This window comes from Myotis daubentonii, chromosome 1, assembly GCF_963259705.1.
Source record: "Myotis daubentonii chromosome 1, mMyoDau2.1, whole genome shotgun sequence".
Taxonomy (NCBI): domain Eukaryota; kingdom Metazoa; phylum Chordata; class Mammalia; order Chiroptera; family Vespertilionidae; genus Myotis; species Myotis daubentonii.
In genome coordinates, this window is record NC_081840.1 from 27,792,645 (window position 1) to 27,819,874 (window position 27,230).

Here is a 27,230-nt window from a genome sequence, read left to right on the forward strand (position 1 = left end):
CATAAAGTGACTTAATTTTGTCTTCTACTGTCCCTTTATGTTTTTTCAGCAGGATTAGTCCTTTCCCTGTCCTGGGATGAAAACTCAATCAGTCTCCATACCTTTATGGACATTCTCAGGCAGTAGAAGGCCCTGTGGTCACTTTAAGTCACAATTCAGTATTTCATGTGTCCAGTCCTTTGTCAGGGGGCTGGAAGGGACAGAAAAGGATTCACTTGGCTTAGCGCTGCTGTCTGCCAGCTTCTCACCTCCTGGGCCTGGAGGCATTTATTTATTTTTTGTTTGTTTGTGTGTTTATTTGTTGCCCATATAAAAAATACAACAGAGGTGTGTTTTTTTAAAATACATCTTTTATTGTTGATAGTATTGCAGATATTCCCCCCCGCCCCATCTTTTTCCCCTCCTCCCAGCTTCTACACCCCCTCCCCCCCAGGTCTTCACTACCCTATTGCCTGTGTCCATGGGCAATGCGTATCTATATATATAAAAACCCAAGCAACCAGCCAACCGTCTGACCGGTAGCTATGATATGCACTGACCACCAGGGGGAAGACGCTCAATGCAGGAGCTGCTGAGCTGCGGTGACTTGGCAGCTGAGGTTCTCAGGTGATGCACCCAGAACCAGAGAAGAGGGAGCCCGATTCCAGGGTGCGTCACCCGAGAATGCCCTCTCACAATCTGGGACCCCTTGGGGGATGTCGGGTTTTGGCCCATTCCCGCAGGCCAGGCTGAGGGACCCCACCAGTGCACGAATCCGTGCACTGGGCCTCTAGTAAGTATATAAGTTCGTTGGTTTAATCTCTTCTTGTCCCCCCCCAACTCCACCTCGAGGTATGTCAGTCTGTTTCATGCTTCCCCCGATTCTTTCTCTTCTGGCCAAGTTCATAGTTTCTCAGACATATCTCCCCACCACAAGTTGCTGGGATCATTCACTTCCATTTGTCTTGAAAAGAACAAATTATCCTTTATTCTAAATCATTCTTCTTTCCTTAGCCTCTAAAACAGGGGTCCTCAAACTACGGCCCGCTGGCCACATGCAAATACAAATATTGTATTTGTTCCCATTTTGTTTTTTTACTTCAAAATAAGATATGTGCAGTGTGCATAGGAATTTGTTCATAGTTTTTTTTAAAACTAAAGTCCGGCCCTCCAACGGTCTGAGGGAGAGTGACCTGGCCCCGTTTAAAAAGTTTGAGGACTCCTGCTCTAAAATTTAGAGATTCACCTTCGGCCTGTTTCGGCTAAGGTCCTTCAGTCTGTCTGAGGGGCCCTTTTGGACAGGGGGCCTCTCTTGCAGGTGGCCCATGTAAGCTCAAGGAAAAAATCACACATTTGTTGGCACAGTGAACTTGGGCATGCAGGCTAACCCCCCAGCTCAGCCATCTCCCTCAGCTCCTCCAATAGCGGGTGGTGAGGCTGTGTCTCATACCTTGGGTGTTTCAGGTGGTGGTCAGATGCCAGTCCACCCCATCCTCCCCGTTGCAGGGTCAGGCATCAAGTTTCTTGGTCCTGTGGGAGCCTCTCTTGCCAGCTTGGGAACTTCAGACCTATTGTACTTGGTCCCTTAGTGAACACTTTTGATTTAACCTCTTGTTATATGTGTATCATCAAAGCCATAACTGTCATGAGAAGCCCACGATTTCTTGGATATTATTGCTTAGGATAAGCCTACAGTATATACCTAACTAAAATTTTAACTTAAATAAAAAGTCTAACGACATTTAACCTTTATTGAGTACTTACAAAACTAGGTACTATTTTCAGTACAATCAACATGCTCTTTCATTCAATCCTCATGAGAGAGGCACCTCTATGGTCTTGATTTTACAAACCAGTAAACTGAGGCAGAGAGAGGTTAAGCAGCTTGTCCCAAGTCACACTTGGCCACAGAGCCTGGGTTCAGATGGAAAGACTCTGACCTCAGAGTGTATGGTTTGAAACCACTACACTCCAACTCTTCCCACAAGGGTGGTGGGCAGCCATGACCACTCATGGGGGAGAGGCAGATGACTGGGAAATGCTGCTTAAGACATAATCATCAGTTCTCCATCCTGGCATTGAAGCTCTCCCTGCATAGGTTTTCCCTGCTTTCCCAACGCCTTCTGTGCCCTTCACTAGAGACTAATCCACATGCCTGGCTGAGCTGCCACACACATGCCCGCCCTGTATCTCATCATTTTCCTGCCCGGACGGCCCTCATCTGCTTTGCTGGCTCCCCAAACACAAGTTCTTTTTAAAGTCAGAGGCCATTTTTGCTTCAAAGGTACATTTGACCCAAACTACTTGAGCTGGGATCTTCTACTCCTCTCGTAATTTCATCCCGACCTTGGCAATGATTATGCAAGAAGCACATGGAAGGAGCAGTGAAGGCCCTGGCCCGGTAGCTCACTTGGTTAGAGCGTTGCCCCGATATGCCAAGGTTGCAGGTTCGATCTTCGGTCAGGGCACATACAAGAAGCAACCAATAAATGCATAAATAAGTGGAGCAACAAGTTGGTGTTTCTCTCTATCTTCCTCTCCAATCAATAGAGAAAAAAAATTATATATATATATAGTGGTTAGCTAACCCAGATTCTGTTCTCCTTCTGCCATTAACTGCCTGGCTTCATCATTTCTAAAGAATGGGTGTGGATTAGTTCCTTTCAGTTGTCAGAATTCTACGGTTTGTGTTTTCCTTCTTGTCCCTACTGCCTTTAAGTTCTTGAGGGCTGGAACTGTGTCTTGTGCGTCTTAGTACCGCCCAGGACTCTGCACAAGGTTTGACACACAGACGGTGTTTAATAATAGCCGTTGGTTGGCTGGTGGGAAATGCGGCTGTAAGTCTGCTCTGGGCTTGACCAACTTTTAGAAATTGCCTTCTTCTGGAGGATCACTGGGGAGGACTTTGCAGTTGTCTTGTCTGCATAAGTTTATAACAAAAGATTTGGGTCCAATCTGCTGCCTTTTTTCTATAAGAAAACTGATGTGATGCTGTGAAGACTCACACTCCTTTATCTATATTTTCAAAATCCACGGTGGTCTAAAACGGAAAGCTTTTCTTTAACTCGTGTGATGGCAAAACCTGGCCTGGACTAATGTGAGGCCCCTGGTCGTCTGTGCTGTGGAGCGTGAATATTCACTGGTTTGATGGGGCCTCGGAGGGGTTTCCTGCCCACACCCTGCTATCGGACTATGGAATCTATGAGATGTACTCTACATTACCTTTAAAAAAAAATCCTGAATTATAGCGCTAGCTGGTTTGGCTAAGTGGATAAAACGTTGGCCCAAAGACTGAAGAGTCTCAGGTTTGATTTGGGTCAAGGGCAAGTACCTTGGTTGCAGGCTCGATCCCTGATCCCTGGCCCTGGTCGGGACTCATGTGAAAGGCAACCAGTGAACCAGTCAAAGTGTCTCTCTCACATCCATGCTTCTCTCTCTCTGTCTCTCTCCCTCCCTTCCACTCTCTCTAAAACTCAATGGAAACATACCCTCGGGTGAGGATCAACAACAACAAAATCCTGACTTGCAGGAGTTTCGGACAGGCTGCTGTGCCTTGCCTCTCACAGAGGTGTGATTGGCACCAGGGGTGGGGCAGGGCTTCGTGATGTTCCACTCTTTCAACATCATAGGACCTTGCCTGACCTGCCTCATCGGCCTGGCCCTAATCCTGGCCCTGGTTCCAGTACACCTACAGCCTGCACCTTTGCTGACCAATTTGATTTTGTAAAATATTGCATTACAGTATCATATATCTTGATTACTAAGCTTTTCTTGGCACACCTTAAATTTAAATTTTGTGCCTGAAGCAAATGGCTCTCTTGCTTCACCCTAGTCAGTCCTGGCCCTGCATGACTCTTCATCCTGGAAGGCTTTTCCTGTTCCCATGGCCTCGTCTCTGAGATGAACTGGTGTGCCCTCAGGAGGGAGGCACCTGCTTGGTGTCCCTATTTCATGGGTGTGAGCCCCCTTGGCCCCTTGGCCTCATCAGCTCCCCAGAAGGACTTTTAAACAGATTCCTGGATGCACTTCCTCCTTGTGGGTGTGCCTCCGGAGCCCCAGTGATCCTGGTTCCTCTACTGTCTTCTGGGAAGCGATGCAGCTACTCATCTGAGAGTCTGTCTGCTTGTTAATTCCTACAGCTGCTTTGACCTGATGTTTAAAAACATTTTTTAAATATACAGTTGCTCCTGGAAAAATATGAGACAATAGAAAAATGTATAATGGGGGAATCTAAAGTGTTTTCTTTACTTTCTGATGAGGAAAGCGAGAGGAAGAGGAGAGGAGAGGAGAGGAGAGGAGAGGAGAGGAGAGGAGAGGAGAGGAGAGGAGAGGAGAGGAGAGGTGAGTGTTAGTGGAAGAGGCCGCTCTAGCCCGCCCATGTGCACTCCAAGCCAGCAGGCTGCCCCTTCCTCTCTCCCCAGGCCCCTATGTTCTCCGTATGGAGAAGACACGAGTCAGCTATTGAAGGGCACATTTATTTCCCCTTCGTCCCTCTTTGGCAGTGATGGGCATGCCCATGGGAATTTATGCCTCCTTATCCCCACCATTAAATAACCAGCCCGTCTCAGAATCTGAGCCCTGAGTATATCTGGCCTGCCTTTTTAGCCTGTTGGAGGTCCTCTGAGATCATGTCTCTATCCCTACGCCTGTCCACAGTTCCTCACGATAGAGCATTTTCCATAAATACACTTCCTTAAGCATCCTCTTACAAACTGTGTGCTCATCTTCTCGTCCATTAAGGAGACATTCCCCAGCCCAGGCCTGGCTCCTATTGCTTTGACTTCTGGTAAGCACGTCTTCGCCTCTGGACGTTGAACCATTTACCATTGCCCTGGCCCCTACAGATGGACGTGTGGCCTTTTACCCAGTGTCCTTAGGCTGGAACATGCTGAGATAGGGTATGATTTATTTATTTATTTATTTATTTATTTATTTATTTATTTTTTAATATATATTTTTATTGATTTTTTACAGAGAGGAAGAGAGAGAGATAGAGAGTTAGAAACATCGATGAGAGAGAAACATCGATCAGCTGCCTCCTGCACATCTCCCACTGGGGATGTGCCCGCAACCAACGTACATGCCCTTGACCGGAATCGAACCTGGGACCTTTCAGTCCGCAGGCCGACGCTCTATCCACTGAGCCAAACCGGTTTCGGCAGGTATGATTTAAATTAACCATAGAAATGGACTTTCCCAAAGGTGCCCAATTGAATAGTTTTCTTAAGCCCCATGCGGTTGCCCTGTGGCCAGTAGACCCATCATCCAGGAGCTTCGTGTAGGCATCTGTACGAGACCGCTGAGTTTATTCTGTGGGATTGACCCCATGAAGACACTCCGATTCTGCTCAGCCCTGCGTTTCCCTCACACCACAGTTTCTCTTGCTTCTAGGGGTACATGGTGTGGAATGGTGTCCCCTTTTTATTTAGCAAATGTTTGCCATGCCTCCTAATTACCCTGAATAGAACTCCTAGATTCCATGACCTACCTACGTATATAAATTTAAAAATATCAATAAAGTGCTTCAATGGTAATATAAGAGAGAAATACAGGACAAGTTAGTTATACAATGTCTCGTGTCTTAATATATACTTGCTGGAGCGTGACTGCATGGAAGCCAGAAGGAAGGAGTCAGATGCTTGAACCTGTGCGTGGAACCACTAGGAATGTAGCGGCCTCAATACCCACAAGATACAGGTGTGTTGTGTGGGTGACTCAAATTCCAAGGGAGGTGCTGTTGACGTCAGTGTGATTTTCCAAACTAGGGAGCCACTCTTGGTAAAGTTCCGAAGAACATAAAGTACGGTACCCCCTCGATTTGTACTCTAGTGGCATTCCTGGGCAATTCAGTATATGTGAAAACCAGCAAAAGTCCTCTGTGCTTCCTTTAGAAAGGGTGCTTGGCTCTAAATGCAGATAATTACAAAGGGCTTTTCACCTCTGACTGTCCAGTGGACCGCCCTGAAGTCACGCGAGAGAGTCCATTTGTGGGCTCGTGTGAACTGGAGGACGTCCGGCAGTACCTGAGCACTCCCTCCCTACTGGGGCGCTGAGGGAGGGTCCCCCTGCTGAGAACTGCTGATCTGGAAGAAGGACCAGGACCAGGAACTGGGAGGCCTGTGTCCTAGGTCTGGCTCTAGTGCCCCGATATTTATGTGACCTTAACACTGCAGGTTAGGGTCTCCTATCTGTAAGGCGGAGTTAGTGACACACATGTCCTGCTGGCCTTCGGGGTTGTGGCTCACTGTGCTCTCCTCCAGTGCCTCAGGACGGCCAGAGCATCCACGTGCACCCCACAGTCCATGTCCCACCCACAAGCGCTCCCTCGCTGTGGTTTTTCTTAGCATTTGAACATCCTGAGGTCTCTTACCTGGGAGAGAAGGAAGGGGTGGAGGGAGGGAGGGGAAGGACAGCCCTGGCATCTCTCCTTCAGCAGCTTTCTGTCTCCTTTCCTTCATAAGCAAATGTCTCAAGAGTCTCAGTCACCTTCCTTTGCAGTCACTGCTCTCCCCTACATCGTCCCCAATGGTAGGCTGCTAAATCTCTTCACGCCCTGTCTGCCTTCTTCTGCATTGACCACCACCCCAAACTCTCCTGCCCCCTCTTCCCTGACAGGGTCCTTTCCAGGGTGTCCTCCTGCCTCCCTGCCCTTCCTCAGGCCCCTTCACAGCACCGCGTCCTCTGCCAGCCCTGGCTGGTGCCTCTCCCCGCTTCTCCCCAGCACGCTCCTCTGTGCTGCTCCATGCTGCGGGGGTCCCAGACCTGCCCCCCCTAGAGGCCCATGGGCACCTCAGACTTAGAGCATCTGAAATGCAGCGGCTCACCGTGAGTCACCTCCAACGCGCCCTCTTCCTGTATCCTGCTCTCAGGGGATGACACTGCCATTGCCCAAGTCAGAAGTCAGGTGTCATCCACCACGCCTACCTCTCGCCCCCTCCAATGCATCCCTCACCCAGTGCGTCAGTCCTGCTTTCTTAGTAGCTCGCAGTCTTCACTCGTTTGACTTGCCTGCTTGACCCGTGCTGGCATTTGGGATTGCAGCCTCTGCTCCGTGGGCTGGATGAACACCTTAGAGGCCCTCTGCGCTGACCAGGTCAGGGCCCCATAAGTAATTAAAACTATATCAATAGAGCCCTAAGTTATAACAGAAAATCACGGTTTTAGACACCACAGAATGTACTTGCGCAGTGAAGCCACAGAGCCTCTTTTTGATGCTCTCTCACCTTCTCTTCTTTGAAATAGTTTTCTTGGGTGCCCCATCATGGGTGGTACCCTGAGCATGTGTCAGTTGGGCCATCCAGGGCCACTTAGAACGTCAGCCTCCTGGGGCCAGGGCTGGGGTCTTTGCATGTACCTGGTAACATGACATAGACTCTAATTGTGTAACGAACATGTGAATGAACATGCATGAATAAGGAGATGAACTTGAAAGGACTCAAGTAAAAGGCACTGTCAGAATGTAAGTTGTTATTATCATTAGCTTTCTGGGGTTTGAGAGTACAGTCTAATCTCCAAGATTTTGTGTTTCCGCTGTGTTAAAAGCAGCCGGCCCCACTGTGGTGCTTCAGCTTCCGTACTCGAGCCTACCTAACATTGCGTCGTCTGCACACGAAAGATGCAGATAAGCACTTCTGAATTAATAAGTAGGTGATTCCCTTTAGCCCGCTGTGAGGCTGCTTAAAGAGGCTCTGGCTGCCTGTGAGTTAAAAGTGACCACACCCAGCTGTGACAGACAGTGAACTGGGGGAGGGAGGCGTGCCTGTGTGTGGATTGGGGGTTACACTGGTGATGGCGATGGTGGTGTGGGAAACGGGGCATCCAACTAGAAGCCTTTGTGAGATCTCAGAAGGGAGGAGTGTGGCCTAAATGCCTAGAGTCGGGCAGTGTGAGCAGTATTAGCCACAGAATGGGGTGTGTGTGTGTGTGTGTGTGTGTGTGTGTGTGTGTGAGAGAGAGAGAGAGAGAGAGAGAGAGAGAGAGAGAGAGAGAGAGTCCTTATAAAACCTAGAAGGCTTAATAAATAGAACCTGCCTCATTAGGATGGGCTTGTAGACAAAAGAGGTGTTGAAACATTTCCAGAAAATATTAACTATAACTAAGAATAGACCCAAAGGTCAATCAATCCTGGTATTCGTAGGGAGGACTCCCGGAAGATTGCTGGTCTTGGGAGAGGAAGGAGCGACCTGATGAAGAAGTACGAGGAGGAGGCCAAGTTGGAAGAGAAATGTGTCCGTGACGGACACTTTGGCAGCACTGGGTCTTCTGTGTCCAGTGCAGACACGTGATGACCAGTGTCCTCCCTGGATTCACCCCATGTCTGCTCCACCCTCACCCCACCCCTGTCTAAGGGAAGGGGCTCGCTTGTTGTTATTCCCCCAAACTTTTTATTTGGAAATTAATTTCAGACTTACAGAAAAGTTGCCAGAATAGTACAAAACACCCATATATTCTTTATCCAGATTCACTCTTTTTAATATTCTGCCTCATTTGCTTTATCATTTGTGTTTCCTTGCTCTCTCTCTCTCTCTCTCTCTCTTGCTCTCGCTCTCTCTCATTCTCTCTTTTGAACCATTTAAGAGTAAGCTGCCTACATCATAGCCCTTTAACTCTAAATATTTTAGCGTGGCTTTCCTCAGAAGAGGATGTTGTTCTATCTAACCTGCAGTGAATTGCACATTGTGTGATGCTTCAACCTGCTGCTTGGATTTCGGTTTTGTCAGTTGACCCAGTCACGTCCTTTACAGCATGCTTCCTCCCCAGCACAGGATCCAGTCTGGGCGCCCAGAGTACATCCTGTTGTCATGTCTCTTGTCTCCTTTCATCTATAAAGGTCCTCAGCCTTCCTTTGTCTTTCATGACATTGACATTTTTGAAGAATGTAGCCTCCCCCCACCCCTTTTTTTTTTTTTTTAAAGAATGTCCTTCTCTTTGGAGCTGTCTGATGTTGCCTCATCTGTAGACCGTGGGTTATGCATTCCCGGCTGGGATACACAGGGTGATGTGCGGCCTTTTCAGAACGTTACATCCAGAGACACTGGATGCCCATCTGCCCTGTATGTGTGAAGTTCGATCACTCGGTCAAGGGGTTGTCCGGTTCCTTCACTGCATTTACTGGTTTCCCTCGTTACTAATATTCTATGGGAGATGCCGTAAGACCATGTAAATATGCTGCTCTTCATCAGCATTTCACCCCTAGATTTTCCAACCTCCCGCCCCGGGTCTGCAGGTATTTCTGGATCCCACACGGGTGTGGGAGTGCAAAACTGTCTGGGACCAGGTGGATCGTTCACGAGGGCCTCGCCCGTGTGCGATGGTGGGCACAGCCCTATTGAATACTGGCATTTCGACAGTAGTTTTTCTCTTCCTACTCCCACCAGGAACAAGCCCGTTCGTCATTCACTCAACTGACATATGAGGGTGTTCTTGTGAAAGCGCCTCAGGTTTATTGGAGCCCAGTGGGGCATAAAGAGAGGGCTAGTGCCCTCTTGGTGTCTTTAAGGAGCCAACCACAGAGTTGAGGAGACCAGGCTTGGACTCCCTGGAAGGTAAAAGGTGTGAAAGTCCTCAGTACTGTGACCCCACAGGACAGCTCCGCCAGAGGTCCCTGGAGAATTAGGTGCCTTTCGGAGTTTGGGGCAGGAGGGGTGGGGTGGGTTTGGCAGGATGGGGAGACCTTTCCTTAATGAGGCTAATCTGAGTGGCATTGAAGAACAGGCAAGTACGGCAGACAGGGAGGAGAGACAAGGACATTCCAGGAGGGGAACTATGTGCACAGAGACCCAGAGATGGAGCACGGATGGTGTGAGTTAGGGACCGGCCTGGATAGGGCCAAGGGCCGTTGGAGGGGTTAGAATCCACCCTCTTTTGCTTTGCAGAACAACTACTTTGCATCCAAAACTTACTGAGCACCTACATCGGGCTTTTAAAAACACTTTTTCCAATTCTAAAAGTAATATATGTTCAGTATAGGGAGTTTAGAAAGATAGAAATATGTAAAGAGAAATGTTAAGGAAGTCCCTCTATTTTTGATGCAGCGATAACCAGTTAACCGCTGTGTAGTCCCTTCATTTCTAATATCTTTCCTGCTTTTCCTGCAAATGGCTTTGTTTTGTTTCATGGGTTCAGTAGCCCTTCTTGCCCCTCCGAGGCTATTAATCATTCCTTTAAAAATAATTTATTCTGTTGACTTTGTTCATTTTGTTTTCTGGCTAGAACTTCTGTTCTTAAATGGGGTGCTTCTTTCGAGGTTTGTTTTTTGTCCCCAGCCCAGTGTCCAGGGCACAAGCCTGGGTGGAGAGGTGGTCAGCGGCTTGTGGACAAAAGCCCATTTACGTGGCTAATGAGAGTCCACCCACTCAGGACTCTGCCTGGGCCTCTGATCTGCAGGCTCCAGAGTTGGAGCCCCCGGAGCTGCTCACCTGGCTGAGCGTAGAGCCCTCAGCTACACTGCCTGCGTTCACATCCCGGCCCTGACACTTACTGGCTCTGTGCCTGGAGAAAGCCGTGTGACGCAGGAGCTTCTTTATAAAGTAGGGATAATCTTCTCTATCTCAAAGGTTTTTTGTGGGGGTAAAATGAGATAATATGTGCCAAAGTTCTTAGAGCAATGTCTGGCATACATATGTGCTATAGGAGTATCTATTATTATTATTATTATTCTATCATGATTTTACTTGGGGGGGGGGGTTGTGGTTTCTCCATGTTTATTCCCATCTACCATCCGTCGTCAGGAAATCAATATAATTCCTTCCTGTTTTCTAGAACGGTAATGGATTTATTCTTCCTAGAAAAGGCCTTTTTTGTCATTTTCTAGGGCCTTAGGGGAGGCAGGCATATGCCCTGGCCTCCAGTCCAGAAACAGCCATGCGTTTCCTTCAAGTCCTTTTCCTCTGATTGTGTACAAGTGTTATTGTTATCTGTAGTGCGTACATCAGGGCACGTGTGCACCAGCTCGCCCTAGAGCCCAGCCCAGGCCGGGTCTCGCGTCTTGCCTCTGGGCCGTTACTGGATGCTGACTCTGTCCTGCAGGGGTCTGGGAGGTGGAGTTCTCTCCTTGGCCTGGGCCTCCTCGCTGAGGCTGCTCTGAGGCTGTCCTGATGAATGTAACGGGTCCTCTGTTTCCTTTGTCAAAAGGAATGTTAATTATTTTCAGCAGTCTAATTACGTGGCTAATGAGAGACTGAGTGAGATAGCATTCCCTTTAATTACTCTTGCCTAAGTGCTGTTTGGAGCCATATTTTGAGCATGTTGCGAGGCTCACTTCTTTAGAGGTAGATGGAGCTGTCCGGTGAGAGATGGAGTGAGGAGCCAGGCTTTCTGGCTAAGGCCCATGGTGCAAGGGCCTGGCTGCAGCCAGTGCCCAGCCCAGTGGATGCTGCCGTTTCCTCTGTGCCATTCCTTAAAGGAACGCAGGGGTGGGGAACTGTTTTTCTGCCAAGGGCCATTTGGTATTTATAACATCATTCGCCGGCCATACAAAATTATCAACTTAAAAATTAGCCTGTCAGTTAATTAACTTACCCCTAATGCCTTGGCAGGGCATTAGCGAAAGGGACCGTTGGATTGGGGTCAAGTGTAGAGCAAACAGCGTCCGTCGCAGCTCCCCCAGAAAAACGCTCATTCCTCAGTCCTTCATCCAATGTACTTGCCCTTCGGCTCCTCTTGGCCAGGCCCTCTGACCCATGGATACTGAGTCTCTACTGTATGTCACGTGCTATCCAGAGCACGGGTGCGGAGATGAGGAACAGATTGCCTTCTAAGACAGAAGTTTGATCATGCCCCTCCCCGCTTTGCCCAGGATAAATGTCTGTGTTCTGACCCTCTACCGCCGTCCCAGGCTGATCTGTGCTGGGCCTTCCTGGGGTTCTGATGGGATGTCTGCAGTACCTGGGCCTTCGTGAGCAGACCCTTGGAAGGAGGCTCTCCCAAGCCCCTGGGTGGACTGGAGGAGGCTGGAAGGCGCAGCTCACATGACTGTCTGCCGTGAGAACCTATTGCCAACTGTGGATGGCCTGTTGCCATAGGTAAATTAAGTCTCTTAGTTTCCATCCACACGCCCCCATCTCAAGAGTGATGTAGGGGGGGAAGTGCTGGCCCTCCCATTGACTTCTTTGAGCTTCTCTTGCCTCCTGAATAAAGTCAGAGTTAATGTCTGCCTCATAGCCTTGTGGAGGGGAGTGCTGAGGTGACCTGTGTGTGGAGGGGACTAATGAGATGACCTGGCACATGGAAGATGCCCAATAAATGGTGTGGAGTTCTTAACACTCCAAGCAGCATCCCTAGTCTGAGTTACAGCCAGAGACCTAGTGGCTGGCCCCATTCACCAGTAGGCAGGGCCCTCTCCTGGGCTCTTGGAAGTAAGTCACTCCTCAGACAGTGGACAGTGACTTTCATGGAACAAGGGTTGACCCTCCCTCCATCTCACAGTGGCAGCCTTGGTTAACGTGGCCTGAGCTTGAGGAAGAGGCAGGGCAGGGATGTCTGTTCAAAAGGGAAGGATTTCCAAGAGCAAGGAAATGGAGCTCAGCCTTAGGTCTGTGTGTTGGGCAGCCTTCTGCTCACCCTTGGTTAGTCCTAGAGCAGTGCAGTCCAGTGGTCATGGACATGCTCTATCTCTGCACCGTCCAGTATGGCAGACACCAACCACACTTAGCTGCTGAGCACTTGAATGTGGCTAGTGCAGCTGAGGAAGGAATTTTTTATATTATCCACTTTTAGTTAATTAAAATTTAAATATCCAGTTGTAGGCAGTGGTTATCACATGGAATAGTGCAGTTCTGGAGTTTGTAGAAAAATAATATATTTGTGCACTACCTGTTCTTGGCTTGTGCCTTATCTCCAGGCTGCTAGTTTTCATGTATCCTGTTTACAGAAGATAGTCAGGGTGTGCTGGGTTCCTAGCAAGAGTCAGGTGAGTTATCCTCTCTACCAGTCAAGAGGACATGACAAAGTTGGGGTAGTAGCCAGAAGGGAAGCCCCCAAAGCTATGACCACCTGCTGAGATTGACCCGCCTTGTCTGACGTGTCTTCTCGTTCTGCACCTTACCGTCTGGTTTTCACAGCAGCGGAGGTAGGCAGGTGGTGCTCAGATACGTGATCCTCGTGCCAACTAGGTGTGTTCCAGAAAGGGGAATCACTTGTGTTGGTCCAGATTTTCTTGATTGCAAGTGACAGAAAGCCCAACAAACTGGCTGGAGTAAAAAGGAACATTCACTTTCTTGTTAAAGTGAAACACCCAGGCCAGAGAGGGCCTGGTAAAGTTACTTAAATTCTTTTGTTCAGAAGCAGATAGAAATTACAGGCCATCAGTCATATGATCTCAATGTTCCTTTCATTTGTTGATAAACACGGTGCATCGCTGACTAGGACCCACAGTTTCCAGCCCCTGCCTGCAGGGGGAATCTTCGTTGACTGGCCATGTTCACTTGGCACCTGGGGTCTTGCCCTGGCCCAGCTGGCATTGCAGGAACCGCGAGAAGACTTTTGCGATAAGGGGTAGGACATGTCTGTCCGCTTAATTATACCTATTCTAGCTACTCTGGCCTTGCTGTTTCTCATACTTGTTTAGCTTGCTCCTACCTCGGTCTTTTCACTGACTATTCCCCCTCTGCCTGGAATGCTTTTCCCAAAGCTCTTTTCATCTACTGCCTTACCGAAGTCTAAGATGCACTGTCTAACATCCGGTTTCTTTCTGTCCCCTGTCAGGCCTCTCCCCTTCTTTGTGCGCCAACATCGAAAATTACAGTATGGCTCTAGCCAATTCAGTGGACAGAGTGCCAGCCTGCGGACTGAAGGGTCCCAGGTTTGATTCCGGTCAAGGGCACGTACCTTGGTTGCAGGCTCCTCCCCTGGCCTGGGCCCTGGTCAGAGCACATGCAGGAGGCAACCAATGGATGTGTTTCTATCACATCGATATTTCTCTCTCAAGTGAGGGTTTAAAAAAAAAGAAATTACGGTAAGCATGGGCTGCGTACCTACTGTCTGTCTCCCCGCCAGCCTGCGCTCCAGCGGGCAGGAACGTTGTCCTGTTCACACCGGGTGCAGGCCTGGCCTTCATGGGGTCTCAATAAATGTTGTTGACCACGGGGATACAATACCTCGAGTAAATAACCAGCCTCCACAGGACTTCTGGGACCCGGGCTCCTGGTTGTGGGGAGGTCTCTGGGGTGACTTGGCTGTAGAAAGCTGTGGAAAGTAGGGCACTGGTGTCGTGCTATTGAGGCGGTCCTGGCATGTCCTCCGAAAGACCCACTGGGCTTCTTTCTGCCTCCACTGGTGAGGCGATTGAGGGAGTGGTTCCCCATTGCCCCAAAGGCATGGTGTGGTAGGGTAACCTGTGGGGGACACGGCAGTAATAGGGAGAACCAGATAAATAGATGTCTGGTCACTTTGTCAGCGTGTCTCTGAGACCACGGCTGGCAGGAGGAGGCTTGCTGGTCTCATGTGACAAGGATTTCCAGGGCCCTTCAGCTGCCACCTGATGGGAGCTGCATAGAGGATTACTGATGAAGGGGAGGCGAGGCAGCTCTTTACAGTAACACATGCCTCGCCCTGGGACGGCGGCCAGGCAGCTAATTAGAGAGCCCAGCAGCTGTCCAGCCTTTCAGGCAGCAAGCAGCAGTTACCCAGTGCCAGGAGTCGGGCGGGGGGTAGTGCGGGGGGACAGGAGAGGGACCTGGGGCCAGAGACCACCCTCTGAGGTATAGGGACTGGGCTGTCAGGGTTCATGCAGGGGGAACATGGGAGGGCCATGTAAGTTAGAGTGACCTGGAGGGGAGGCGGGGAGGAAGAGAGGACAGGAGGCCTCCAGGTGAGACAGAAGGCAGGGTGGCGAGATGTCCGGCCAATCCGGGAGCGGGCCCAGAGTAGAAGGCAAGGTCAGGTGGAGTCCATCCCGTCTTCACCCCCCTTGCCTATGCCAGTCAGGCCCCAGGGCCTGGGCCTCCTCGCTCCCCAGGGGGATTGGAGCTCCAGTTACATTTGTAGCTGAGTGTGGTCACTCCTTGGTTTGGGGAGTTGCCAAATCCACTGTGTTCAGGGCCGGTCTTCCTGCAGGACGAGTACAAGCGTTCGCTCTGTGTCACAGGGGAAGAGCGGGGAGGACTCTGAGTGACCCGAGGGCTTGCAACGGCGCTTTGGGGCAGCTTCTCTTTCCTTCGTGGGAACCTGGGGTGAAGTAGACTGGGGGAGAGTTAAGGAAGAGGAGAGTGGGAGAGACAGAGGGGTAGTGTGCTTCCTGGCTCCAGTCTCAGGTTCTGGGCCATTTAGATGTGGGCGGTGAGTTGGGGTAGATTTGTTGTTGTTTTTTTGTTTGTTTCTTGCTTTTGTTTGTTTCATCCTCACCCGACGATATTTTCCCATTGATTTTTTTTTTAGAGGGAGTGGATGAGAGGGTGTGAGAGAGACACATCGATTGGTTGCCTCCTGCATTTGCCCCAACCGGGCCCTGGGGATCGAGCCCGCCACCGAGGTACATGCCCTTGACCAGAAATCGAACCCTCCACCCTTCAGTCAGAGGGCCGACACTCTAACCACCGAACCAAACCAGCCAGGGCTAGATTTGATTTTTTAGGTTCCCGTCAGAGAAGCAGAGATTGAATCCTGCAAACCCAGCTTACCCTGCATAGTTACGGGGAGGAGAGAGAATGGTGCAGAGGGCATTTCCTGCCGGCAGCCGCTGGGTAAATCTCTGGGAAATGAATCCCACTTGCGTGAAAACTGGATGTGCCTTTTGAGAGGGCCAGCACCGTGTAGAAATAACAGAACAGGCATTGTCCGTCTCTGGCCGGACCCTGGGCTTGGAGCCTGCACTGTCCCTGGGGATGCCTGGGACGCTCCAATCCTGCCCTAGCTTTCTCATGTGACATGTCTTCTGGATTGTCTAGACCAGCCGTGGGCAAACTACGGCCCGCGGGCCAGATCCGGCCCGTTTGAAATGAATAAAACTAAAAAAAAAAAAAAAAAAAAAGACCGTACCCTTTTATGTAATGATGTTTACTTTGAATTTATATTAGGTCACACAAACACTCCGTCCATGCTTTTGTTCCGGCCCTCCGGTCCAGTTTAAGAACCGATTGTGGCCCTCGAGTCAAAAAGTTTGCCCACCCCTGGTCTAGAGCCCGAGGACCAAGGTTTGACTCAAATGTGTGGATTTGGCCCAATTTCTTAATATCCTGAGACTCAGTGTTTCCATCTCTAAAATGGGAGTGAGGGGTGATAATTCCTGCCCTCCCTGCAGGAGTCTCAGCGAAATCATGAGAAATGATATACTCCAAAAAGTCTAAGTTCTACACACATGTGCGTTGTTTTCAGAGCTCCTCACACATTCATGTACTCTATCAACGGGTTCAGGCCATGCACCCACAGAGGACCCTAATGCCCTGTGCACCTGGGACCTACTCGAAGGGGCAGGAAGTGCTGGAGGGGGCTGGGACCCCCCCCCCCCCCACACACACACTATACCATCACCTCCTCATCCAGCCCCCACCAGCTCCCTGGGGAGACTAGGGAGCAGGAGGTGTCCTGCTCTGACTGCCAGGGTATAACCTCAGCCCGCAGTGGGCTGGGCTCCCAGGGCTGACTGCAGCGACCAGCAGGCTCTGCTGCCAGGATGTGGGCTTTGGTTCCTGTTTCTGTTTTGGTTTCGACTTGTGCGGTGGATGTGGCCTGCTTAGGGCCCAGGGAAGGGGAAGTGCCCATACTCAGGGGTGGCATCGAACTCCCCAGGCACAGGGTCATGGTGGTGCTGGGGTGTCGAACATGCCCCATTAAAGCCCTTCCTCGAGGGGATAGGTATGTGCCTTGGTGACCTCTTGCCCACCATCAGGCAGTCAGGGAGCGGGTAGGAGGCTGAGGGGTGGGACAGGGTTGGAGGCTCCTGTGTGTGGAGGAGCTGGGAGGGACAGAGGCAGAGCCCAGGAGCCCAGTGCCCAGCACAGCCTCTGCCCTTCATTTCTCAGTGCAGGGGAGAGACCCAGGGGTGCACACCATCTCCACCCACCAGCACAGGTGCACACAATGGATTTCAGGTCCCCAACTCCTGCCCTGTCACTTCTTGCAAGTTGTCAGTGTAGGGAGCAAAGGCCTGAGACACCTCTGCTCATAGGGCCTGGGGTGGGGCAGGGGGAAGGTGACCGTAGGTATCAGCAGGGGGTAGCCCCACTGTGGCCCACCCTGTTTGGCCATCCAGGGGGGATGACGCTAGCTGCCCTCTGCTCTCCCCCTCCCCAGTCATATTATTCTTGTCCGCTTCCGAGTGGCTAGTGCCTCCTTCCATAGGCCGTGCCGCACCTGTCCGTGGACTTGTGCCAATGGTGCTGTCGTTTAAGTCAGGGGTCCTCAAACTATGGCCCGCGGGCCACATGCAAATACAAATATTGTATTTGTTCCCGTTTTGTTTTTTTACTTCAAAATAAGATATGTGCAGTGTGCATAGGAATTTGTTCATAGTTTTTTTTTTTTTTTAAACTATAGTCCGGCCCTCCAACGGTCTGAGGGAGAGTGACCTGGCCCCCTGTTTAAAAAGTTTGAGGACCCCTGGTTTAAGGGGTTCTCAGGGAAGCTTCAGCACCTTCATATTAAAACAAAAAACCTGGGAATCTCTATCAAACGGTCAAGTCCTAGGGATCTATTGGAAACGTAGATGGCCAGGGACGTTGTCAAGTTAGAGTTACAGCAGCTGTTGTCAGTTGCAGATGTTAATATGAAGGCCTCCACAACAATAATGACAAAATAATAGAATGGCCGAAGCCGGTTTGGCTCAGTGGATAGAGCGTCAGCCTGCGGACTGAAGGGTCCCAGGTTCGATTCCGGTCAAGGGCATGTGCCTGGGTTGCGGGCATATCCCCAGTAGGAGATGTGCAGGAGGCAGCTGATCGATGTTTCTCTCTCATCGATGTTTCTGACTCTCTGTCTCTCTCCCTTCCTCTCTGTGGAAAATCAATAGAGTATATTTAAAAATAATAATAATAATAATAGAATGAACTAAGCATTAGGGTGGTGGGATTGTGGGTAGAGGGGTTAGCACCTATTTTGATGGTGTGCTTGTTGTTGTAACTCCCTAAATGCTAAAACCAGCATCTGACATTGCCTACCCTCCATGGGGCTCTTGACCCCCCTTTGGGCACAGATGTACCCACTACAGGGTGAAGGTAAGAAGCTGAAGCTAAGCCGGAATGGAGCTGGATTGTGAGATTCTATCCGCGCTCTGATTTACGAGGGAGCACGCATTCCCTCGTGGTAAAGGAAGCCCTGAGTCCTGGCCCCACTTGGGATGTGACTTGGGATGGATCCAGGGCTCTTGTTGCTGGATTAACCAGACCCGAGCAGACAGGCCAGCCTGGAGGAGGTGGCCGGTTCCAGGAAAGGGACCAGGCAGTGTGGGCAGGACAGTGTCTAGTGCTGAGCCTGGAGCTGGGCCCTGGGGTGTTTGCCTTGGGGCTGCTTCGGCTGGCCGGCCCGGTGGCTCGGAGCTGGGGAGAGTTTAAGCTGAAGAACATCTTCTCTTTTATTCCCAGGGACACATGGAAGCCACCTGCCCACTAGCCGAGGATCGGCTAAGCCCTGGGACTAATGCTTGCCCACGCTGCTGAGAATGGCACGGTCGCCCAACCAGGCACCAGGACAAAGGTGAACCCAGGACACTCCTGGACAGCGATCCTGATGTCTGTGCTGAGCTGCGCACTGAAGGGTGTGATAAGTGAGTGCGTTACAGGCTCCCCGGGGAGAGCCAGCCCTCGCGGCCTCGGCAGGGTGGAACCAGGTCAGGAAGTCCTGGCCTGAGCCTGCGTTCCGTCCCAGGGCCTGCCAGGGCCCCCGTAACCCCTGTCCAGGGCCCCCTTCTGGAATTGTGCATTAAGAAGTAGTCCCAGAGGAGAATAGGGTGGGAATGGGCGGGCAGGGTCCAGCAGTGTCAGGCCATGTCCCTTGCTGGAGTCATGCCTCTAAAAACGAGGCCAGACTCAGAGGCGACGTGAGTGGCATGAGACACCCAGCACCCGGGAGACGCATCTTCCCAAACCCTCCTTGTCTGTAGGCTCACGGATGCTTTGAGCCTTGGGCTCCACTTCTGTCAATAGGAACTGTGCCTCCCCTGGGACTTGGACTCTGCCCAGATGCCACAGTCAGTTTCTGTGACTCGGGTAGAGCATCTGGGGCACTGGGAGGTGAGGGATTTGTGGCACCTGAGCTGCCATAAAACTGGCCATTGGGGTGTCTGCTGCTATTGTCCTATTACCCTGTGTCTCCTCGTCGGTCCACATAAGCTTCGTGTAGGGCGAGGGGCCCCCAACTATGGAGCATCTCCTGTCCTCACGTGGCCTTTTCTTCCCAGCCTTGGCCTCTGGCTTTTCCTGGGTGATACTTTTAAATATGACCATTGTCAGCATTTCCAAGCCCCAGAGGCCTGAAGGCTGTTCTGTGTGTGGGACCAGGGACCAGCAGGCAGAGAGCCCCCCTGGAAGGCAGGGCAGGGAGACGGGGTGCTTTTGCACACCTGACTGGACAAGCGTTCAGGAGCAGCTGGGCTGGTCCATGGGAGCCGGAGCCTTCGGTTCCACGGAGGAGCTTGCAGGAGGGAAGAGAGTAACCAGGTATTTCTCAGCTTTAGGTGGAGCTTGACTCTACTGCCAGCTGAGAGTATACTCAGGGCCAAAATCTGTTTTCACTGAGCTGGGGCTTGCAAAGTCAGTTTGTGCTAGGAGGGTCTTTCAGGAAGCATGCTATTGGGTTGTGAGTGTGCCTGCGTGTTGTGAGTGTGCCTGGACCGTGGGAGTGGCGTGGGGGGTGGAGAGAGGCCCGTGGAGGCCACTGTGGGAATGCGGTGACTCAGTCAGGAGACCTCTTACCCACATAACACAGACCTCCCCAGAGCAGTCCCCATCACCGGCCTTAAAACTGTGGTGCCCTCTGTCCAGTGAGCCCACTCCTGGAATTACTCATTAACGGATCGTTCCAGAGAAGAAAAGGGCTGAATTATTTTGTTACAGGCATAAAAGAAGATATTTCTTTGGTGTTGCTGTAACAGTGGAAATGGGAAACATTGTTCTCCCTTTGTTGAACATCTGTGTTAAGAAAATTATAGTTTTCTACTTGTGGAATATTACACAGCCATTATAATAATGAGCACCTAGGCAACACACCAATTTGGAAAAACAGTTTATGATATAAGAAGTGCTAATATCAGGTTACAGAACAAGTACATTAGGGTAACTTGTAAAATAAACTTGTGAGAAAAGATTGCAAAGAGGAAATGATAATGGCTGCTAGTTTGGTGGAATTATGAGTGACTTTTCCTCCTAAGATGCCTGGATTTTCTCTTAAAACAAAATTTAATCTGGATGAATACACAACCCACCATTAATGGTGACTTTCTCTACGATGTGGGTTGATGGGGGACTTTGCTTTCTAAGTCGTTCCTTTCTGTAATGTTTAAATTTCAACTGTGCGCATGTTATATTTGTAATCAGAAAAAATAAAAAAGATATTTTAAAATGATAGAATTGAAATTTTAAAAACAGGAGAAAGAGGAGAATAGAAAGGTTAAGCTGGCTAGCTGTTTATATCTGCCCTAATCAATGTTTAAGGGGCTGTGCCTGCTTGGGCTCATTCATTCATTCTATAGGCAGTAGTGGGTCTTGTTGCCAGGCACTGTCCTAGGCACTGGACAGAGCCCCTATCCTGATGGAGCTTTTTCTCTAAGCGTGTGTGTGTGTGTGTGTGTGTGTGTGTGTGTGTCGGGGGCGGGGGTAAGACAATGAACAAGTAGCAAAATATCAGACTGTGAGAGTGCTGTGAAGAAAATGAAATGGGGTGATGTGAGTGACAGGGAGGCGGTTTTGGATCGGAGATCAGAGGTCTGAGGGGTGACTATTGACCTGAGACCTAAATGACAACAGGGAGGCAGCCACATGAGGTCTGGGAGAGCCTTGCCAGCCATGCACAGGGTGCCCAGCCTACAGGCCCATCCACAAGTGCCCTTTGTTGCTTGAGCCCTGTAGAACCTCTGTGTCCGGGCTGACGGTCCCTCAAGCCCACTTCCCCCCTGCGCCTGCCTGCTGGGATTTGCTTAGCATCTGAGACCCTCCCCTGCTTGCTGGCCTGTGTGGAACGGTGGCCCCTGACACTCTGGCTGCTGTTGGTCCAGGCACAGGGCTTCCGTGGCCAGCCTGCGCATTGGCCACTGCTCTTGGCGGGCAGGGCTGGGCCATCTGAGATTCCCAGCAGCTGGGAGTTGGGGAGGCTGCAGGTAATGCGTGTCCTGGTAGGGGAATCTTTGAATGGCACATGCCTTGAGGCCCTGAGAGGTGGCCGCCCTGGTCCTGAGAGGGTGAGCTTGTGACCCTGGAGGACCTTTGTGCAGGTCCTGCCTCAGAACAGAACATGGCCTCCCACAACAGCCTGAAAGCCTTGGTAGCTCTGACACCCGTTCTGAGCTTCACTGATGATCTACCTTAAATCTCATATCCTTCTTGTTTCCTGGTGTCTCTCCATATACCGTCCAGCTTTCCGGAAGCAGAAACTCGGAAAATGGCAGAGGAGCCTGTAGTCAGCTTCAAGCAGTGCAGTATGCTGAGGGGACTAAAGGCTCTGGAGCTGGGCTCGAGTCCCACCTCTGCCTTCTACAGCTATAAGAACTTAGGCTAATTATATAGTGTTTCTCTGCCTCAATTTCCCCATCTGTAAAATGGGCTTGAAGAATATATGAGTTAATACATGGAAAGTGCTGAGAAGAATGCCTGATTATTAGTATTACTAGAGGCCTGGTGCATGAAATTCATGCACGGGTAGGGTCCCTAGGCCTGGCTGGCGATCAGGGTCGATTGGGGCCTTCCAGCTGCTGGCCAGGGCCTTCCTTCCAGCTGCCAGCTGGGGCCTCCCTTCCCTGGCTGCCAGCTGCTGGCCACCGGCTGGGGCCTTTCTTCATTCCGCACCGGCCTCTGGTGCTCAGCGCATGTCATAGCGAGTGATAGAACTCCGGTCGAACTCCCATGGGGACACTTTGCATATTAGCCTTTTATGTACATAGAAGATTGTGACTGAGTGGTGGAGGGAGGACCATCCTTGGGGACTTTCCTAGGGGATGCCCATAGCAAGAGAGGTGGAACTCTGCCATCTGGGCCAGCCAGTGACCACAGGTGTTTTTCCCCACTTGCTTCCCTTCTGGTCCGGAAGCAAGCTCATGTTGTCCCCTCCCCCCCAACTTGATCACCACAGGGGAAGCTCAAGATGCACCCAGGTGCCCAGATGCAAGGGCAGCTCATGGATCCCATTCACCTGCAGTACAGGATCTGTCAGGGGCCTGGGCTCACGGTCACTCACGCCCCACCCCCACTGTCTTGCCCTCAGGGCTGAGCCCCGCTGCATCTCCCCAGAGCATAAAACTGTAGTGATCTGTGTACCTGGGGATGGGGAGTGAAATTCGGGAAGTAGATGGGGTGAAAGAGGAAGGCTTACTTGGCCTGGCTACATGGAGGGGAAGCCCAGTTTTCTAACAAGGTGCTCCTTTGGACCTTGAGTCATTGTGTGTGGCACCTCAGCTTCCTGGAACAAGATGGGAGTTTTTGGCAAAACCGAGGACAGTCATCTCATCTGGTTTTGCTTCCAGCCTGCCTTGGGCTTTTGTGCATTCTCTTCGCTCCTCTCAACTGCTGGCTCTGCTCTCCGGCGCCCTGAGGAATGGCTCAGCAGGCCCTGAGAGCAGCGGGGAGACCGTCCTCGGGAGCAGGGCTCTGGAGGCAGCCCTCCCCCCTCCCGTCACCCGTCCTTGGAGGAGCCGTGTGCTGCCGGGGAAAGTCCGTGAGCCCTGGCCCTTTGCTGGAACTCAGTGTTCCCAGCCCCATTGACCAACAGGTTTGAGGAGTTTCATCGACACTTGTACTTACTCGAGTGCTGTTCCCCCAAACCCCTCTTGTGAGACTGTCCACACTTTTTTCCTGCCTTCAGTCTGGCCCACACTCTCCTCTTCACTGCATCCTAAACGTTCTGGCCCGGGCTGTTCCATCTTTGTGTCCTGGTTCTCAGGACGGTGTGTTTGTCACCAGGAGAAAGCGGCCAGCATCCAGCGTGCTCAGTGCGCTGCGGGCTCTTCCAGATCCGTTTCTCCCCGGGGCTCCGATCCCAGGGCCCAGCGAGGAGGTACGGGAAGGGGCCGGGGCAGAGGGCTCAGGTGGGAGGAGGCCAGGCAGGGATAGGCACCTGGTGGACCTAGCCGAGGGTGGGCGAGCTCAGGGGAAGCAACGGCACCTGTGGTTATTAGACATGGGTTTGGGGAGTGGAGTTCTGAAAGTCCACCCGAGACACTGCCTGCCTCTAACCTTAGTGTCTGTCCTACCACAGTGTCTGTCCCATCCCAGCTGACGACACTGTCTTACCTCGAGGTTCCCCGTCTTCACCCCCATCTCCTGGCCCCAGCCAGGACTTCCGGGTTCTCCCATTTATCTTGCATGAACCAGGCGAGTTCTCTGGCACGACACCTCAGATGCGGTCTGGCCTTGCTTAGATATGCTTCCCCTCCACCTACCCCCGTTCTTTCAGGCACAGAAGATCCCAGAAACAGAACCCAGGCCTCTGGCACCCCGTTCTCTCCCTCGTCCTCTCTTCCGTTCAGCGGCTTGCCCTCTCTCTCCCTGTGACAGCTCTCTCTCTCTTTATTCTTGCTTCTGCTCGTAAGGCTTCCAAGCCGCCTGCTCCGGGGCCACTGGAGCCTCTGATTTGTTACCGGCCGGGAGCGCATTCTTGGCTCCCAAAAGGTGAGGCCAACCGGCAAAGCGAGCAGGACTTAAAAATCAGCACCAGGTGGGAGCCGGCTTGAGCGATGACCGTAGCCGTGTGCTTGGCTGAGTAGGAAGCCCCTTCCCGGATCCTGTGGGATGGAGGAGCCTGGGGTTCAAGTGCAGGTCGGTGGACAGACCCGAGTTCAGAGGCGGGAGGCGGGCGGGAGACAGTGGTCTGTTGGGAGCTCAGGATAAAACGAGGGTGTGAGAAGCTGTGCCCCTTTCTCCAGCCTGGCCTTCCGAGCGCTGGTCCTGTTACCCCCCCCCCCCCCCCCCCCGTCCCCCGCCAGGCGGAGTGTGCTCTCCCTGCGGCTGTTTGTGCGGTTGTTTTCACAGGGGTATTTGACTGCCAGGTTGGTGCTCTGGGTGGAGATAAAGGCCTGACCTGCTTGGCAAAGGAGGCTGCCCGGCCCTAGTGAGGGCCGGGGCCGGATGACCCTGTCTCAGGGGGACGGGGGCACTCAAAGGAGAAGCTGACCAGCAAGCCTGGCTCTGTGCCAGAAACGATAGCCACCCTTTCTTTCTTGAGTGTTGGCTGTATTCTTAGTAGTGTGTTCGCTCATTTATCCACTCAGTAACCCTCAGGGATAGTTCCTCTTAGGGAAACTGAGGCGGGGGGAAGTCATGTAAGATCCTGCAGGTGGAGGGTGTCAGCCAGGAGCAAACCCAGGCGGGGAGGATGCAGAAGTCCTGCGCTTAACCACCACACCTGGTTCAAACCTGTGAGTCACGGTTTGTTGTCGGGGATGGCTCAGGAGGGAAGAACCCGTGTTAATTTCACATGCGTTCAGGTTTCCTAGGTTCATTTGCCTGGCAGATTTATTGAGCATTTTCTCCATACAAGGCACAAAGATGAGTAATACATATTCATGTAACAATTTTTTTTTTAAATTAGAGTTCTCAGTATTTTTTAAAAATACAGTTTATTGATTTTTTTACAGAGAGAAAGGGAGAGGGATAGAGAGTTAGAAACATCGATGAAAGAGAAACATCGATCAGCTGCCTCCTGCACACCCTCTACTGGGGATGTGCCCGCAACCAAGGTACATGCCCTTGACTGGAATCGAACCTGGGACCCTGCAGTCTGCAGGCCAACGCTCTATCCACTGAGCCAAAGCGGTTAGGGCTCATGTAACAATTTTTAAGATAACATGTATTTTTATAAAAGTTATGCATTTTTGTTGGAAATATTTTTTAGTCTATACAGAAAACTACAAAGAAGGAAGCAAAGGTCACTTATATCACTCACCATCCAGAGGTGATTGTGGCGAAATTCTTTGTATATTTACACGTGTGTGTGCCTTTGCCAAATCAAAATTATATTAACTATTCAGTTTTGAATCCGGCTTTTTCTCTTAACATTGTAGGAAACATTCATCAAGCGGCTACTAGTGCCGGCTCCAGGCGCGTCCTGGCAACACTGAGTGTGAAGTGTCGTCACAGACGCGACCTGCTGCAGAGGGGACAGCAGGGCAGTGGGCAGCTCTGGTGTTGGAGGCACTTAGGGAAGTCTTCCCGGAGGAGCTGGATCTTGAAGGCTGTGGTGGGAATGGGGGTAGAGGTTGCAGGTGGGAAGGGCACCCCAGGTAGCAAAAACAGCAATGTAAAGACCTGAGACAGAATCTGAGGCAGGGCGGGGGGGTCACTAAAGACTTTGCCAGCCATCCCCAGGGGTTTGGGCCTTACGTTAAAGATCCACTAGTGGTTAAATGGCAGTGGTTCTCAACCTTCCTAATGCCGCAACCCTTTAATACAGTTCCTCACGTTGTGGTGACCCCCAATTTCATTGTTACAAATTGAACATAATTAAAGCATAGTGATTAATCACAAAAACAATATGTAATTATATATGTGTTTCCCGATGGTCTTAGGCGACCCCTGTGAAAGGGTCATTCGACCCCCAAAGGGGTCGCCACCCACAGGTTGAGAACCGCTGTTAAATGGGGATAAACATTGGATTTGCATTTTGGAAAGATTGCTGTTTGTACACACTCTTTCATTGTGTGATGAGTGAATTGGAAAGGAGGCGAGGAGATGATTGGAGTCATCCAGGTGAGAGATGACAAAGGCCTAAACCAGAGCAGCAGCAATGAGAAAGCGGAATGAAGAGAAGAAGATGGGTTTCAGAAATATTTAAGAGGTAGAAAGGACAGGTGTTAATAGCTGACTCGGTGCTTTGCCATGTGACTTGTGTCGGCCAACAAGATGTTAGTGGGCGTGACTTAACCAGTATTTATTTATTTATTTATTTATTTAATATATTTTTATTGATTTCAGAGGGGAAGGGTGAGGGAAAGATAGGTAGAAACATCAATGATGAGAGAGAATCATCGATTGGCTGCCTCCTGCACGCCCCCCACTGGGGATCGAGCCCGAAACCTGGGCATGTGCCCTTGACCGGAATGGAACCTGGGACCCTTAAGTCCGCAGGCAGGCACTCTATCCATTGAGCCAAATTGGCTAGGGCCAACCTTTTGTTTTTTAATTAGTATCTTTTTTCAATAGACTTTTTAAAATTAAGGGAGAGGAGAGAGAGAGAGTCATCAATGATGAGAGAGAATCATTGATTGGCTATCTCCTGCACACCCCCTACTGGGGATTGAGCCTGCAACCCAGCCATGTGCCCTGACCAAGAATCAACTGGATTGTGGGCTCAATTGATTCTATCTTGGATCTTTACATTCCTGGTTCTTGGGTTGACGCTCAACCACTGAGCTATATGGGCTGGGCTTAACCAAAGTCTTGAAAAGCGCTGGTGCCATTGGCCTTGTCGCTCCTGTGCCTTTGCCCTTGTCCTGAGAAGAACATGCTGGGGGTAGTCCCCTGGGCCCAGGAGGAGGGTGAGAAACAAGTGTAAGAGAGTCACCCCAGCCAAAGAGGACCGAGCCTCCAGAGGACTCGCAGTCTTATGATGGAAGTCTTGAGTCCCAAGATCTGCCAACCCATGGACACGTGAGCTGCAGATTTACGTGAGAGTAGATTTAAGCCTCTGAGTTTTGGGATGACTTGTTATGTGATGGTTGCTAACTGATAAGAAATGTCTTTGTTCTTGTGTGGAATGCTGACTGTGTGCCAGGCACGGGAGATACAGTGCTGGACAAGGTCCTTACTCGCAGGGAGCTCATGTGAGAGTGGGGATGTGGCAAAGGAAGCTAGAATGACGCCAGGGCTTCCGGCTGCTAACTGGGTGCATGGTGGTACCAGGAATCAGGATGGGTCGTAGGAGGATAACAGGTTTTGGGGAAAAGATAATGAGTTTGGTTTAGGAAAGGAACTGGAGGTGCCTATGGGACATTTAAGTGGATGACGTATCCAGGGACGAGTGGGATATGTAGGTGCAATACACAGGAAAGATGTCTGGCTCGGCACTGCAAGTTATCAACATGATAAAACAAAAAATCAGCTCAGCCAGTGTGGGTCAGTGGTTGAACATGGACCCATGAACCAAGAGGTCCCCCATTCGATTCCCGCTCAGGGCAC

At 50.9% G+C, this 27,230-nt stretch overlaps 1 protein-coding gene across 9 annotated transcripts in view; it reads left to right on the forward strand.

Annotated features, from left to right (window-relative positions):
* Positions 1-27,230, forward strand: part of TMEM229B (transmembrane protein 229B) — a 43,062-nt gene that overhangs the window by 7,983 nt on the left and 7,849 nt on the right. For 4 of the 9 annotated variants that reach the window (XM_059692882.1, XM_059692898.1, XM_059692908.1 and 1 more), the window contains one exon: positions 18,495-18,606. In XM_059692882.1, the coding sequence (XP_059548865.1) occupies positions 18,550-18,606 (57 nt within the window). In that variant the 5' untranslated portion in view covers positions 18,495-18,549. Of the gene's footprint in view, positions 1-9,390; positions 9,525-16,619; positions 16,771-18,494; positions 18,677-27,230 lie in introns of those variants that run through there. The other 5 variants (XM_059692938.1, XM_059692946.1, XM_059692928.1 and 2 more) reach the window with 3 other exon arrangements.